General features: G+C 31.3%; 1 protein-coding gene across 1 annotated transcript in view; it reads right to left on the reverse strand.

Annotated features, from left to right (window-relative positions):
- Positions 1–1,948: 1,948 nt before the first annotated feature.
- Positions 1,949–18,408, reverse strand: part of LOC124354085 (cell adhesion molecule 1-like) — a 317,853-nt gene continuing 301,393 nt past the window's right edge. The window contains exons 3-7 of the mRNA XM_046804289.1: positions 10,721–10,926; positions 9,593–9,728; positions 7,040–7,173; positions 4,328–4,598; positions 1,949–3,596 (exon numbers count right to left, since the gene is read on the reverse strand). Of these exons, the coding sequence (XP_046660245.1) occupies positions 3,520–3,596; positions 4,328–4,598; positions 7,040–7,173; positions 9,593–9,728; positions 10,721–10,926 (824 nt within the window). The 3' untranslated portion in view covers positions 1,949–3,519. The remainder of the gene's footprint in view (positions 3,597–4,327; positions 4,599–7,039; positions 7,174–9,592; positions 9,729–10,720; positions 10,927–18,408) is intronic.

Raw genomic sequence — 18,408 nt, forward strand, 5'->3', positions numbered from 1 at the left:
TGCAATATCAAGTGAAGTTTTGGAACAACAGGCTTTTGTTGACGTCAACAACTGTGTCCAATACTTCCACAGCCTCAATCTTACAACAAACCCTTCAAAAACCAACGTTTTGAATATAGCCTTGCGCACTGCGGGCAACCAGTGTGGGCCTGCTATTTTGTTAGATGACTCCACACTGGAAGAAGTCAGCTCTTCAAAATTCCTAGGAATGCACCTTGACCAAGGGCTGACTTGGAATGAGCATATTGACTATGTTTGCGCCAAAGTCTGCTCAGGTATTTTTGTTCTGAGATCTTTAGCCAAATACTGCCCGAGTCAGGTACTGATTACGGCGTATTATGGACTGATTTACCCCCATCTGGCCTACGGAGTGGTCCTTTGGGGAGCTTGCGCAAACACACAGTTTCAAAGAGCATTCAGACTCCAAAAAAAAGCAATTCGAATAATCGCCAAAATCAAATTTAGAGAGTCGTGCAGGGAATCCTTCAAGAAATTGCAGCTGTTGACTCTGCCGTGCCTCTACATTTTGGAAACAACTTTGTTTTGTGTGAGTAAATGCGCCTTAACCAGAGGCCAAGACATACACATGTATGAGACACGTAGTAGAGCAAACTACCGAACTGGGAGACACAGAACGGTGGTTTATGAACGCCTGCCCTCGCAGGCGGGTGTTCATTTCCTCAACAGACTGCCCAATTCAATTAAAAATACTCCAACGCCCAAGGCGTTAAAGACTCGCCTTAAACGCTTCTTGGTGTCACAAGCATTCTATAATGCAGGTGAGTTTTTGGCATTCGACTGGGAGACCGCCCAATTAGACAACTGACTCCGCTGTACTAAGTGGGTTGCATTGGCGATGTATGAAAGAGGCGTAACTGTGAAACTGTATGTGTGAGTGTGTATTGTTATATGAATGTCAGAAATTTATTTAAAAAACCATGACGTTTGCCATACAATGTAAGAATTGTCGATGCAATAAAAAAGATTTGATTTGATTTGTGTGTGTGTGTGTGCGCGCGCGCGCGCGCGTGCGTGCGTGCGTGTGTGTTTGTGTGTGTGTGTGTGTGCGCGTGCGCGCGCGCGCGCGCGTGTGTGTGTGTGATTCTAGATCTACAAAGTGTAATCGTAGATTTACGATATTCTATATAGATTATAACTCAGTATTGGAGGGAAACAAGTTATTTGGCATATTAAGCTCACGAAACGTCAGTATAAGATAGATAGCGTCAAGTTGCCAAAAAGATGACAGCGTGTGCGAAGGAAGCAATATTTTGTTCATAGTGATCATTTATTGGTTAAGGTAAAATCAGTTACAATATACCTCCAGCCTTCCAGATCAACTGAACATGAGGATTACTGACAGATACGGTTTACGTCTGGTAACTGAAAATAGCACTACGTCAAGGCCGAAAACTTCTCCAATATTTCAATAGAAGGCTTACATGCTATTAAAAGTAGCCAAAATAATGTTGTCATTATCTTTTGCTACTATTGTTGTTTTTTATAATTATAATGGTGTAGAATTAATTAGCAGGATAACTGGAATTCAAACATTACAAATTATATTATATTTTTTAAATTTTATATACTGTGAAACCGAAAGGCAATTAATTGTCTTTTACTAATATTCTTGCATTTTCAATTATATCAGCCTTTAAATAATGAATGATTTACAGAAAATAACAGAACTTTTTTAGAATACACCAGTCCTTAATTTTTTCCCGATCCATCCAAGATCACGAAACATATCCTTTCCTAAATTTAGCAACATCCCCACCTATTTTATTTTTCACACACGATATGTCCGCTGTGTTCCACACTGGCCTCAGTCTCTCCTTACATTTATATGGTAGACAAATTTAACTGACGCCACAAAAAAGGTAATATTTTACTAAAACACTAACTTAAAACGTTGCAATATTTTTGAAATGGGAATGACAAAACATAGTAACAAGATAAATATTTTATTCCAAATAAAATTATATTAATCCATAGAAGGTGCTTGAAAGCATTAACACCTGGCGATAAAAAGATACTTTACTAAGCACGACTGTACATAAAGTGAATTATAGCTATACGTATAACAAATATATTCTCATGTTTAAATCAGTACTTATATTAATTTTATATCCATGTTCATAACAGTTATAATACTATGAAACTAATGTGTTAACTTATAAAAATATGGGAAATTTAATAGAACAGCATAAATGTATATGGATATTTTGACAGAAAATATTGAAATTAAATATTAAATTAAACAGTACAGACAATTTGGAAAGTAAAACATGTTCTGATATAATATAATTCAATTCATGTTTTATGAATTTCAACCCTTAAACGATTGTCAGTAATCGTATGTGAAGAATGCTGAATGGTTCAAATTTATAAAACATGTGGATGAATGAATTGTGTCACATCGCATTATTAATATTATATCAGCATGTAACATTCTTTGCTACCAATATTTATATTCAGCTCCTTGCATTTTAATTGACTAAGCTCATTAGCAATTACAAAAAAAAATATTTAACGCAGTTTACCTTCAGTAAGGGTAATAAGTGACAGAACATGTATCTGAAAGAAGAAAACTACAAATAACTATCCGACCGGAAGAAATCAGAGTCTTTCTTCGTTGACACTTTCAAATTAAGATTTATATTTAGAGTCAGTACAAATAGGCTTATACCAAAGACAATAACAGTATATCCTGTTTTTGAAGATTACACTTCTCCAGCTGTTCATGTTTGTCAGCATGTGTCATGTAAGTTAAGAAATTTATTAATATGAATATAGCAAAGAAAATTTCAAATACTTACATCTTTAATGTATAAAGACCAATTATAATAATTAAATTTAGGGAAATTTTGTTGTTAAGAAATTGTTTAAGATGTGACAAAATAAACTCCATATAATATTAGAATATGGATGTGTTATTTTTATACTACTTCCAACACTAAAAAACTTCCAATCATAATCGTATGGAATAAACCCATTACTGGGGGGCACACCGATTAACATTCATAAAATATAAAATTTCAATTTATGTTTATACTAAATATAACCAAAAAGAAACTGAAAAACACAACTTGGATAACTCGCCACTTTAAATACGTTAGGACGAGACAATAAAGTGGATAATGCTGTTACTTCTTTTTCTTTTATGAAGAGGAAGCTCAACACCAGATATCAACACCAACTGAGTTCATAATATAATATAATAATTATAGAGTAAGACACACTGTGTGGCAACTGCGTGAATTAATAATCCAGGAAACATTTTTAGCGTTGAATCTACCTTCATGGTACAGTGATGAATTACCTAATTACCAGTAAAATGATAGAATTATGGGGCTAAACATAGCAAAGACTTAAGATTACTTTACAGTTCGTTATTTACAAATATTACAAGAAAGTGTGAACATCTTCTCGAACGAAACGTCTGTAAACATCTATTACACTGAACAAAGACCCTGTTGCTGGTCAAGCTCCGTCCACAACTCACAGAAGGACTTCGAGTCACGAGAGTAGTGAGGCCAGTGACGTCACTAACAGAAGTGTTGCTCCCACTCTGGCTGAACTCGCTGTGCCAGTCACTGGATCACAGAACAGAAATGTCATTTTATAAGCAGCTAAATATAACACATTACACAGTTACGTATATTCCATATTGTATGGTCAACACATCTAACACAATTAATTATAATTGAGATTTCACATTTAAACACGTAATGTACATGTTCCAAAATGTAGCGGAATATGTTTATAAGTTTGTATATGTTAACAATACAAACGAAAAATTACTAACATGAGTTATTATTTTTTTCAACAAGTCTGTATAATATTTTATATATTGAAATATAAAAATTATTTTTCAGAATATTCCTACCAAATTATTTGAAATAATTCATCTAAATGATTCTTTCCCCACTTAAATAGTAGTTGCCATTTCACATTTTCATTTCAGTCTTAAGAAAAATACAAAAGTTTCAGTATTTTATACTAGAAGAATTTTTTTTAGTTGACATAATTAAAAGTAAAATGTTCATACACATAAGAAGGAATTTCGAATATGAGTACCGAATTTAACATATAACGTCCACATTGGTTGTTTCCTTTATTTTACATCCGAAAAGTTGTGTTAAGATATGTTGTTTATTTTATGTCCCTTAGATATTTTTCAGTGATATTAGACATTGTTATAATTGTACACACAATATAAACATATACCGAAATACTTAATTTGATAGAAAACCTGTTACGCTACTTGCATATTTGATCGCTATGCTACACTAGATTCCAAATTTACTATATAAATGGTCCTGACCTGAGAAGAGAGCCTCCTTGCTGTAGTCAAGTGCGGGAGGTGGGCTGGATGCAGACAGACGGTGATGCTCGGGCGAGTGCAGGACTGGTGCCGGGGCAGGTGCCATGGAAGTGCCGGTAGTATTTGAGGGGTAGGTGGAGATGGTAGCCACACACCGCACCTGCAGACGCCCCTTACGGAAGTGCTCGGGTCCCACCCTGAAGTGGAGCCTGGATATTGAAGTGATCAGTCCGTGTTGTTGGACTATCATTGTCTCGTTGCTGCGGCCCATCTGACACATATGATACTTACTAGCACCGATGAGATTTACATGGCATACTCCATCACTATAGTACGAGACATATCAATTAAAGAAGAATATTTAGTGATAAGATAATCGATCGAATTCAACAATCGAGTATTCAATATTGCTCATCTTTATTTCTCATCTGTCTTTCTGAATCCTTGAGTATAGTACATAAAGTACGCAAACAAATAATAAAATATAAATAAGATCAGAACGGATATGAACAACCGAAACGCAGCGAACCTTTGTCGCGTCATCTAAGAGGGTAGAAGTGGGGTTCGGTAACATTCTATACTGCCAGGCTAGCGTTGAGGTGTCTCTTACTATAACGAAGTTGTTTTGTAAGTTACAATATGTGGGAGGTATTCAATACAAGTAATATGACCACATTTTGTTACGTTTTTATAAGATATTTTCAATCAATTAATAGGATGTTAATTATACTTATTTAGGATTTTATTTTTAAACCTTATCGTTAAATCACCTTATGCGGTTTTAAATAAATGACAAGTATTTAAAACCGCTTAGTAGTCAAAGTATTCTTTTGTTAAAACTTAATGCATTTTGTCTACAAAGTGCACTTTATATCTTAGGAGTCGAGAGCTAATTCACATTGTATGAGCACACAACCTTTCTTCCTTAAAATGGATAAAGAATTTCTCCTAATAAAACATCTATCATTAGCCGCACTTAGTTTGGTGAAGATAAAAAATTGGGAGTGTTGGGTTGAACAAATATAAAACTATAATTATTTTCTTAGGTCGTATTTTTCTTAGCATGTTTAAGTGTTTAACCCTTCAAAATAGGTCTACTACTATTTTGACCTCCGCCAACTAACGCGCCTAGTAATCGAGATTTTATTATTTAAGAAATTCCTCTATCGATTTCAAGAAAATCTAGGCTATGTGATTATGAAACGCTAATTTCCTCTCGAAATTTTCAAATTTGTTTATATATAAATCACGTTAAATGAAATTCAACAAGTGTACATGAGCGAAATGTGACGTGAATGTCCATCCGTACAGGACTGTCCTATTATACAATCCAACAAGAGCCAGAACTTTGTTTTCTTCTTGTGAAGATATTTTTACAAAGGTCATCTAATGAAATTTAAATGAGTTGCTGGAAGCATTGATGAAATGGGCGTAATACATTCGTTGTCGTATTAGGGCAATAGTATTGTTTTACCTAATGCAGTTGAGTAACAAAGTATTATTTTAGAGAAATTTGTTCGTTTATTTCCTCGTGACAATAAAATCAAATATAATTGGTTATCGTCATCATCATCATTGTTATTTTAAATATGCCGCAAAATAGAGCTGTAAAGAGGGAAATTGAAAGAAACACCGATTATAAACACTAATGAATATACATTAACATATGAACTACAACATACAGTATAAAATTATATTAAACATTTTGATGAGTTTAATTGGAATTATAATAAAAAACTTCTTTTAATTTATAAAAAGTGCTTGAATCTTACAAAACCAGATAGCCTGTAGTCTGAATAAGGGAGAAGACACACAAAGAGGTGATATCTAAAATATACAGTATAAGAGAGGTAAAAAAATTACCTAACTGATTTTATTTATTGAAATATTTAAGAATTTAACCATTCCGGTCATACATATAATTTTACCATCTTCAGAATAAATTTTGATGGTTATTGGAGGATAAAACCACAAATAAGTGATAAATTATGAATTTAAATATACGCATTTAAATCATAAGATATCATAAGATCATAAGAATAACACAATTTTACTATTCAAGTAGAAATAAAGAGTGTATGACTTTGTTATAAATTGTATGAAATATTATTTTTGGAAGGAACATAGATTTTTATACATCACAGACGAAATAGCTACGTGTATTTATTCTCTGTAACTTCCGTTTCAGTTGGTGTTTTTATACTTAATGTAGCTTAATATCGTAAAAGTTGTATATATTAGACATATATCGTTGTAAATGCTAACAAAAGGTGGTAGCATTGCAAGACATTTTCATACACAATGACTGCCTTAGGGTTTTTACAAGTTCTGTTTGAGACCCATCATGCTGCGAGCAAGTCCATTCTGTTGATTGTATGGATCTCAACCAGACACGCTGTTGATACCAGACTAACAATCATCAGTGGTGTACTCTTGTAGTAAGTGAAACTAAACAAACAGCCTTGAACCTTTTTGCCTAGCTTGCGCTGAGGATGGTATAAGGCTTCAGCTGAGAGTTCTTCTAAGCTTTGATGTACGGCAGTAATCAGGAAGTTAGGAGGTTCGAAATGGCTGTCGCCTAGGTGCTGGACGTAGCGTATGGTCGATTATTCGGCTATTACTTAATCCATTTTAATGGGTGTAAACAAAGAGTCAAAAACTAGAGCTCCTTTTTTGAGAGAATTGAAAATAAACTGTAACAATTGTACGTACCAATTTGTCGTTGACGTACCACTGCAGGGTGGCTGCCGGGAAAGATCTGGCTGAAGTACAGTTGAGGTTGATTTCGTCGCCTATCTGGTAGTTCCTTTCTTCTCCCTCAATCTCAGGTCCTTCTTTAGGAAGTGCTGTGATAAAATACAGTAAACGAAAATTAAAATAAACTTCTTCTCAAAGGTTTTGCTTTACAGATTGGCAATGCATGTTATAATTACACTTAGGTATATGTAAAGTCAATATGAGTACAATATACGAGTTTTGACCAACATGTTAATAAAGAGTTTAGAATAAAACCATGCAAACACCGAAAACATTTTTAAAATAAACTTTAGGATCAATATCTGATTCCAGTGATGAAATAAGATTTTCATAAAGATTGATAATCATTGACAAATTTACTCGCTAATACATTAAATAGTTCGCACTGAAAATAAACAACGACCAGACTGTTTTTGCTTACAAAATAAACGTTTTAAATGTTTTTACGTCTATGATATGAGCTGTTCTTTTAAGTCTCTTAAGTAAATTTTATTGCTGTATTGCTGGAACTTAAAAATAATTCCCAAATGTGTTAATGTAAATAGATTATTAAAATTTTTAATTTGTTACCATAATCTAAAATGCATTACATTAAATTCAATATGATTGAAGCAGAAGTGTAACATTGCGTAGAAAAATACGGATAAGACTCAAGACGACAAGTTTCAGATTATTGCAATAAACAGATCAACACTTGTTCCCTTATTTGTGTTTTTGTTACATCAATACTGCTTAAAACCGTTATTTTAAACGTCTAAATATACAGGCGATCCTTAAAATAATTTACTCTAATCCAAAAACCAAGCAATGAATCTTGTAATTTGTTAACAGTTTTCTGTTATGTTTAATTTTTATGAATGATCTATTTAGGATGAAATATTACTGGATTATTAACTTATTGAAGTAAATAAACCTTGTCTTATTCTGAACTGTAGTTCCATGTAATTTCAAAAAGAGTCTCTAATGGTTTGGCACTTACAATCTTAGAAAAAGTTAATAAAATTCCAATTCTATATCTAAGGAATCTCTAGACTGTATTCTGTTCTTTTAAATATACTCCACATGGACGGTATCTGAGGTTTCACCCCAAAATATCAAAGGACAAAATGTATAATATAGAAAAATATTTGAAAATCTTATTTAGCATTACTGCATTCAATCCTAGTAAATTAAATTAAATCCTTTAGCACACTAATCTGTCTAAAACTACGATCTAAGTATATTCTCAAAGGAAGCATTATCTTAAACATCGAAGGCCGTAAGATTTATTAAAAAGACCATAACCTAAGTGCTCTATCCATTTTTATTTCTCCAGACTGGATCCCTATTTGTCTCAGAGCACGATAACTGCCACTTCAACCACTATAACTATCTTATTTCTTTAGAATAGATATAATTACTTTTAACAACCCATATTACCTAGTATCTGAGAAAGATATACCTCAGTAAACTATTTTGTCCCGTTGTTCTATATCGTTTCAAAAGAAATCCTAGAAAGACGTTATCTAGATACCTGAAGTAGACTTTGTAGCTTCCCACAGTAGCTATGAGGTAACTTAAAGTGATCAAACTATGTCACTATCTGAACTGAATCCTATCGCTGCTCTAGGATATATTTCATCATGTTTCGAAGAGAGACAGTACTTAAACAGGTAATAAGAAACAATTAAAGGTTTCCTAGAATATGTTGGACAAGTAAGTGCCATATGTGACATAAGTGAATATGTCATTGGAGGATAAGTGCCAAGTGGAAAAAACCCAATCCTTAAAATTGTATAGAGCTACCCTTTGTTTAAACTAAGTAGCCTCTCGTTAAATTACACAGTACAGTACTCTTTAACGTGAAGAATTAACCCGATATCAAAATATTTGGGGACCTACAAAAATTCTTAATTTTCTATATTCAGCAAAAACAATATTCGAGACAATTTGAATTGTATAAGCAACCAACGTGGTTTTCCATGAAATTGCTAGAAAATTTTCCCTAACACAAACATCTATCATCGTGATAGTTTTAATGGAGTCCAAATGGAATGGTATTAAAAGAGTTAAAAACAGTGAATTGATAATATTTTCTCATATTATGGTTACCTTTGTGTACAATATTTATAACTCTGTTTATTCACGATTTAAAATATAATTTTACTTTTACATATTTTTTTAATTTGTAGCTTTATAAATAATTCCCAGTGACCGGCAGTACCCAGGCAGACGATTGTGTAGGATCAGGTGATCTTTCGTACCTGATTGGTCTGGGCAATTAAAGATATTCCTATAGACACAATTGAAAAACGCGTGATCGCTCGGCGAGAACTCCTTCCCTACTTAGCTATGAGAAGTTAATCTGGTTTAATTTCCTTTAGAAATTAAAATCAAATCCTTATATAAAAACTCATATTAATTGTCAAATGATATTTCTAATGGAAGTAAATTTTATATGAACTTTCTTAGGGCCACAGAACAGGTTAAACTCCCAAAAACTGCAACTCTATAAAATGATTAACTTACCTACTACATTCATCATGGACTCTCCGTTGACGGACGAGAAAGCCGGAGCCTCAGCAGAAACCTCGCACCGGTACATCCCGCTGGCTCGGAGAGGGACATTTCTTATCACTACCCTCTGGGCGTCAGAGCTGAGGTGCTGCGTACAGAAGGGTTAAACATTTATCAAAATTCATTAATTATTTATAGATCGACTATTTATACTGTGCGGCTGGTTATAAGAAACCAAACAAAGGGTTACCTCCTATAAATTACTTTGTATACATTTCTCACTAAAACAGTACATTTTCTGGTAGTTTTAATAAACGTATTAAAACTGTTCTGTATACTGTTCATATGAAAACTTTTCTGTACACTGTTCATATGAAAACTGTTCGTTCTGTACACCCACTTATGGCCAGAACGTAGGGTAGCATTACATTACTTTTATTATTGAGAGATTAGTAGCTAATGAATCAATATTTTGTCTAGTTAAAAAGTTTAAGTACTGGATCAAATTTCAACAAGCACGATGCTTTTTATAATATACGTCAGTAGCTTTAAATTACAATATAATCTTATTCTAAACCAATACAATTATCTGCTCTTGAGCGAGAAAGTTGTTTGAGGATTAGAAAATGTGCAATTTTATGTTATTAAAATGTTTAAGAAACATTTTACAAGTTGAGAAAGATCCTAAAAATGTCTTACAATGTTTTCCACTGGTCTTACTTAAAAACCATTGAATTTTTCAGTAATCACCTTAATGAGTTATATCAGAGTTGACAGTTTATGCACTAATTAATAATGCAAGTAAATGAGTTGAAATTACACATACATAATCACCTGAACTCAAAACAACATACATGCATACATACGACGTCCGAAACAGGAACTACCTTCATAGAATACTATAGTTAAAGGTATAAATTACCTAGGTCATGGAGTCACTTTTCTCATTAGCAACATTATAAGTCGGAGCTTTTAAAATGATGTTTATGTCCTCAAAATTGTTTATCGACTTATACATTTAGATTCTAAATTCATATAGTATTTTATTAGAAGTATTTTAAAACAATAAAAGTATATCGAATATCAAAATTATTCAAACAAGTTATCTTTACGTGAAGTAAACTCCACTTCTATACTCACATCAACCCTGATGCCATCCACCCTGTAGATGTGCTGACTGGGCTTGCCCTTGGGAACATAACGGTAGAACTCATCATGGTCCTTGTACCAGGAGACGGAGTACAGCTTGTCTCCCATCAGGTCAAACTCGCAGATGAGTTCTACAGACTCGCCCTTGAGAGTGTACTGAGGCACGGACACTCTCAGCATCTTCACTCCAATACCTCCTGAAACAACAAATCGTTCATATAGTTTTTGTTTACATTTTTGTAAAAAAAATATTATAACCATGTGAAAACTCATTAATAAAATATTCTCACGCATCGACATAGATCAATTCAGAGTGATTTGCATAATAGACTGTCACGAACAATAATAATATTGTGTACGAAATTCTTAGAATTCCTAAACTTTATAAGACATGATATAAATGGATATTATTAAAATACTTGACATTTGTGCATTTTTAATATATTTTATTTTAATGTTGTTTTCTATTCGAACGTTTTAAGGACGTATAATACTATGATACCGTATGAAGTGTACTATTGTGTGTGTGTGTGTGTGTGCATGTGTACGGTATGGTATGTGTAGCTTTGTTATTGTTGCCTTGAATCGTATAAAATATATTTGTACGACATTATATATTTAAGATTATTTACTTTTATATACTTTTGCATAATAATATATTCATTGAGGAACAGGTGTGCTGACACCCTGTTGTTTTTTATAACATTTCATATTTTATAGGATATCCCAAAGTACTGCATAGTTTACGTTGTTTAATACTTCCAAACACAACTTTACTAGATTTTTCTGTTTAAACAAATATATTTTGTATAAATTATTTTATATTTTAATCCAACTTAAAGTTTTTATTTTATTTTGTTAGAGCCGAAGTGATCGGAATACGGTGATTGTCGCAAGATAACCGAGTCTAGCAACGTTGGGCGTGGCTACTGCTTGAATGGCTAAGCGACCCTCTCCTTTCAAGAAGACCACCTGCCTGGCCTTTGGTGGAGGCTCGGAGTAATTTTAAGCTGTTGGTCCCCAAGTTAAATGTCAGAGAGCGGTTCTTGATCCTAACTATGTATGGCGAAATGATATATAATTTACTTTTACTTTCATTTAACAAATAATATAGTTTTAAGCGTCTATAATTTTGTTTTAACAGTTTTAAAATAACTACTAAAAATTAAACTGTTAAAAATGTATCAACTGTAACTTTTAATTTATTTTATAAAAATTTACAGTATTTACGTTTAGCTAAAGTTTGTTTGCTAATGTTATATGCAAACAATAAGATAAATTTAAAAAGACAAAATTAAAGGATTGTTCTAATATATGGACTTACATAGTATTTCTATTTATTTGTACTAAAACTTAAAAATTAGAAACTTATTTAAACACTAAGTTAATAAATTATGATAAGAAAAATAAAATCCCGTAATTATAGTTACGCTCATTACAGTGTATAGTATTTACGAATTATTTTTAAATAGGCAACAACAAGAGAATCAATATAAGAAGAACATAACAACATGAAGATAATGTTGTTCTTTATATAAGAGAAGCAACATGTTCATAGTTACAATAATATGTTTATCATAATGTTTCCTTAACAATATTTTTTTAAAGTAAATAGTATAAAGTTTATTAATGGCGTTTCTCAACATTTCCCCTTGAATTGTTTTAGATAAAACTCGTACAATTGATATCCGCATTGAATTAAAGTGCATTGTTTAATCGTCATAAATTAGAAAAAAATATTAATGTAAACATCGGGTAGTAACAGCTCTAAATATCCTATTACCATATTGAGATGAGAACTACTTGTACTCAAACGGGATGTTAATTGGATGTGCCTGGAGATAGACGGATGATAATGTTGCGCTGTTAAGTGTTTCACCATCTGGTACACCGCTTTGTCAACGCTTCTCTATGTATCATTCCTTCTGATGGTAGAGGTAAAATGTATTCCTATTGTCATGAGTAAGCAGCAAGTTTAAATACTGTCAGACCATTTTAGAACTTTTAAAATTTTAGTATTATTTTTTCTTAATTTAATTTGATTTAGAGAAACTACGAAAGTTATTCAGTGCCATTAATACAACTGTTGTTAAACTGATAAGTAAATTCAATAACATGATAAAAAGCTTTTAGACACTGCTAAAAGTTATATGTAAACAAATTTAACTCTATTTTTCAAGGATGGGATTCTATCCTCCTCTTCAAGTTTCAACAAACCTTAGACGAAGGTAATACAAACTAAATTAAAAACTAATAAATGAATGGCTATGAACTCACCAAATTTAAACTTGATAACACGATAAGTTCATATATGAAAAATCAATCGCACACCGGTACCCGAAAGGTTAAAACAATCAGAATACGTAAAAACCATCGGCCTCCACAAAATGTTATGAATTTGTCTAAAAGATACTTAAATAGAGGTCTCTTAAAATATAAATATAAAACTTCTTTATTCTATTGTTCACCATCTACAAATAAATTTAATAAAACGTATTCATGAATATTTATTTTGGGAACTTTATTTCACTAATACAGTACGTTCAAAAATGGTTGTTCTCTGGTTTAAATACATAACTGGGAAATAGCAATGGGCATGAAGATTGAATTCGATTGTTTTGAAATATTAATGCAGATTCAAAGAATGTTCAACAAAGATTAATCTAAGAATATTCAAAGTTAAGTTTCTTCCCTTGTGACTTTTGAATTTTCAAAATATATATATGAAAGATGTTAGATTTTACTGAGCTATAAAATAGCTTGTAACACCTTTTTTCTTATGTATATATCAAAAGATTTGTTTTTCGTTTGATTTCAGACTTTCGCTTGATTGGAATTTAACTAATCCCAATTATAAATTTCAGAATATATTAACCCACATTGTCATGAAACGTGGGTCTAATATTCATTGCCTTCAGGACACTGGCCTTATAAGTCCAATAAATCATCAGTAACTATACAAACCTCAGAATCTTCTTGACAAAATTTTAAGTAATTTAGCAGTAACATTCTTCTTCTTTTTTTATTTACTCAGAATATAATTACTGGTCATGTGCAGTTTGGTTGTAGTACTTATTGTAGTATATTTCACAACGAAACTGTGGTACTGTTTTCAAGACGTATAATCTATTATGAGAACTGGAATTATGTTCTATGCTATAATTATTAGTATAATGTTTATTACTATAATAATTATTATAGTAGGAGCTATAAGAAAAAAATTACACACATGAGATTAGCTACGTAAATGAAATTGGAATTACACTTGAAGAAATAATTTGAGGATGTTTTAAATTAAATATATCATAAGATTAAAAAATGTATTAAATATGTCAAGAGAAACTCTCAAAAACCAATCCATTTAATGGAAAAAGTTCATTAATGTATATAAATACCCTTATACTTGTATATTGTATGATGTTTTTGTGCTTCATGTACGACTACAAACTAAACAGTTCTCTTTAGGCTGAACAGCCGCTCTACTGCATGTTGCGTGTCGACAAACATTAAATTATGTTATTTATGAGGGCTCAGGCATTCAGAGAATAAAAACCACCATAAAGGTTCATGAATATTCTGAAACTGCGCAGTAAATCCTTCATCACATCGACATGAAGATCTTTGAAACTGATTAATCAATCATAACTACAGTTGAAATAATGAAGTGATTGGTATGCGAATCATCAAACATCAAACATATAAATATAATTTAGATAAAAACATCATGTCCATTTTAATGTTGCTACCGTTATTAACTAACGCTTTATATTTCGTGTTAGGAAGAATTAATGTATACATATAATAAACCTTTCACAATTTTAAATCATGTGAATATTATTCCAAATTACACATTTCCGACTAAGGAGTGTATCAAAATTCCAATTTGGAAACAGTTACTTAATAAAAATCTTTAATTTCGACATTCACATTCATGGTGTTTATTTTAATATTTCTTAATCAATATGGACTATTTAGCATGGTAATGAATTCTTTAATCTGTTACAGTGTTCTGTTTTAGTATCTAAAATATCCTAATAATTCAAACTCTGAGATACATAAACAGTTTAAGTTTTTCAAAATAGATTTTGTAAAGTTACACAGGACAGATGCCATTGGCACGTGATAGTATCAAAGAGGTATGTGTTGAAATGCCGCACTTAATAATGAACAGTAAAAACATTTACAATAATAATGAATCAAATCACAGCGTTGATTTGAATATGCTTTAACACTGATAATGCTGCATATTAATAAATAAATATCCAAGTATATATTACCTATTACGAATTAGTCAATTATAAAATGATAGACTGTAAATACAATGTAAAAGTAAATATAAATTGTACGAGCCACTTATAAATATACCTTTGTGACATCTGCCAAGTTTATAGCTAAACTTTTAACGTCTCCGAAGCCTTCAAGGACATAACTCTTACAACTTCCTCGGATAAAAGATGATTCCTGGAATATACGAGTATACATGTTTGTGGTTAGATCCGCCTACGTGAACACATTGTAAGTTAGGGCTATATTATAACACTGATGTGCTTATTATTTGAATTATATTATTTTATAGTTTTTGTTTTTCCGTGTAATTCCGTTTTGTAACAAAATGAATGTTAATTTCAACAAAATAATTATATGAACTACATACATTAAATTTCCGAGTAATATTAAAATGCTTACTTCTTTACTTGCATGAATAATATCTTACTATTATATTATGAATAAAAATAATAAGAATAATAACTTATACATATTTTACTGTTTTGTATTATTATTATAATTTAAATATATAGTTTAATTCTAAATAACTGGTATTGTCTTAAAACAAAAAGACATTATTGTGTTTTGAGTTTTATTCCACACAATCTTAAAAGAATATTAAACTAAAATTTTTAAAAAAGTACCGTGAAGAAACAGAAAAGTACTAGATGGATTGTACAGTAATACAATTGCAAAAATATAGAACGAAATATGTGACTATTTCTTAGACCGAAATTTGGTGCACTGGTTTTTTTCCGAACATAATCAACAATAATACTGTTTTCATTATAACTTATATCCGCCTACATATAATTTACAACGTAAGATGAAATCAGGATGTGGTAATGGTTATGAACATATTTGCCACCTATGAAAACTTGCATATTAACTTATATGACGGTTTTAAATTAAAAGGAATTATAGCATATTTTTAAAAAGATAACATTATAATGGTCTTAGAGATACTAGGAATGCAACAATTAAATTTCTTTATTTGGTTCCACAGTTTTACATATCAGGAGATTGATGTAAAAGAGCTACAGAGTAACAACTGAGAATGAAAAATGATAAGAATTCTCAAAATAGGCATTGCAATAATATTGTAACAGAACACATAGTTTTTTGTTTTATTTTGTAATATATTTTATTCCTTATTTGAGGCTTAAAACTGAACATTACGGGAATATAAAAATATATACTTCCAAAACTACATAATCATTTGTGACATATTTTAGATACGCTTGGTTTATTTTAAAATTGTCTTTATCTTTAAAGATGACATGTTTTTAGAGTAGCCTATGTATGTGCTCGTAATTTGTTAAAAAAAAATTAAATTTTTATTCATAACAGGTTACTATTGCATAATTTTAACGCCATTCTTAGTTGAAAGTTTGTTTGACGATGGATATATTTTGAAAGAATCAGAATTTTTCCAAAAATTTCCATTGATCAGTGATACAAAATCTTACGAAATGTTTTAAAACACCTAGATAAACTATGTGGGAGTTAGTTGTTCACATAAATGATTTTAATAACATGCATTTTTTAATGATTCCAATCGAATATATACATCTCAAAATTATAAAAACTAACACAATTTTTAAATTCAGGAGTGTGCCAGGCGTTTTTAAAGATGACAATTAATATAAAATGTTCTAGTTTTGGTAATGATATAATGGTACACAAGAAAACTAATTGTACGCACATATTTATCAGTAAATTAACGGTTAAAAGAAGAATATTAAGTATTATCAAGTGCATCAGTACATTTTTTTCTACGTTCCATTTAAGGCACATTCCATTTTAAAACACTAATACAACGACCTTGAGGCGTTATATGCCGATTGGAAATGTTGTTTGTTGTAACTAAAAGTCGATAGGGAACCAAAATAATTTAAATTTATCAATGTTACTTGAAAAAACCTGTTTGTTTCATCACATTGAATATATTATATAATTATTCAGTAAAAATTAAGTTTGAATGACAGTGAAACTTTGAGTATGACTAGTATACAGCCATTATTCAAAATTAAAGAAAATGGTAGGCCTATCTGTGAAGATCCTCAAATGTTTCTTGTCAGATTAATTAATACATTTAGCGTGTCGCAGTATTATGGTATGCTTGCAGTACCATTATCAGACAGGGTATACAAGATTAGGCATCGCTGGCTCACCAACTGTGTTCGTTGCAACCCAAACAGCACCTACCTTACTTCGGAATAAAATTTGTATAGAGTTGATATTCGAACAAGCTATTCGATATCCAATATTGAGTTATGGTTTCATATCCAATTTTTTCTAGTTTTTGTGTATGCTACTTCATATTATACATATAATTCCTCAAATTTAACTAACCGTAAAAATTTCAGTATGGTATATTACGTAAAAATTTTAGCAAATTAGTCAATCTCACAGGTATAAGAATTAATAATACGGTATTATATAAAGTTTAAGAAACAATTACAAACTTATATTGTATATGTTATAACAACAAGATACAGTAAAAAATAGTATTAGGTATAAAAGTACCATATTATAGATCCATATGTATGGGTATACTTAATCTCACGTTTCAAAATATGGTAATTCTAATTGTCAGTACGACTTCATGTTTCGAAATAGGTCCCAGAGACTGTTAAACCTTTGGTGTTTATAATAAATTTAAGCGTACTTAAGTAAGTCACATCATTAAATTTTTTAACAGGAAGATATATTTAGATTTATAAACACCGACCATATAGCTTAACAGGGAAAATGTAATACTATCTAGTCCCGTATTGGAAGGAAAGCACGCACAGTGAATAGTAGTAATTATAAAGAGATACACTATATTGGCTAATCTTAGTCTTAAAACTATTATATTTTGGGAGTGTGGTGCGAAGGCAAACTGTTTTCCTTTGCGGGTATGGTTATAAAATAATTACCAATTATGGCTATGAAAACATGCAAACTATTTAATGGTTTTGTTGTGGAGACTTTTGCTAACAATGTTGTACTTCATAATTGATAGTAAGTCCTGTAGAAGAGATGCACTAGAAGAGTTCTAGTTTAGGAGCTGAGCCAGTTTGTATTGTGTCAGTAAACAATCTTGTTGTTCTTTAAATAGATAGGTAAATTTCCCATGAGAAGAAAATGTGATCCTCCACCGTGCTAGTGGAGGTCACAATGAAAGTTTTCTACGAGAGCTAAAAATATGAAATTATGATATTCTTTCTCAAATCTTTTTTGCCCATATTCTTAATATCAATCGTCAAGACAGGTAAATAATTATTAAGATCATCATATATAGCTCCTTGAAGTGGCAAGTTTTAGTCTATGTACTTGAATAACTGTATTGTAACTCTTATATATGGTGTAACGGGCGGTTTTAACTGTATCTGAATAAGTTTTGTATTCAAAATATTATCTGAGGA

This window comes from Homalodisca vitripennis, chromosome 2, assembly GCF_021130785.1.
Source record: "Homalodisca vitripennis isolate AUS2020 chromosome 2, UT_GWSS_2.1, whole genome shotgun sequence".
In the NCBI taxonomy this organism is placed as follows: Eukaryota; Metazoa; Arthropoda; class Insecta; order Hemiptera; family Cicadellidae; genus Homalodisca; species Homalodisca vitripennis.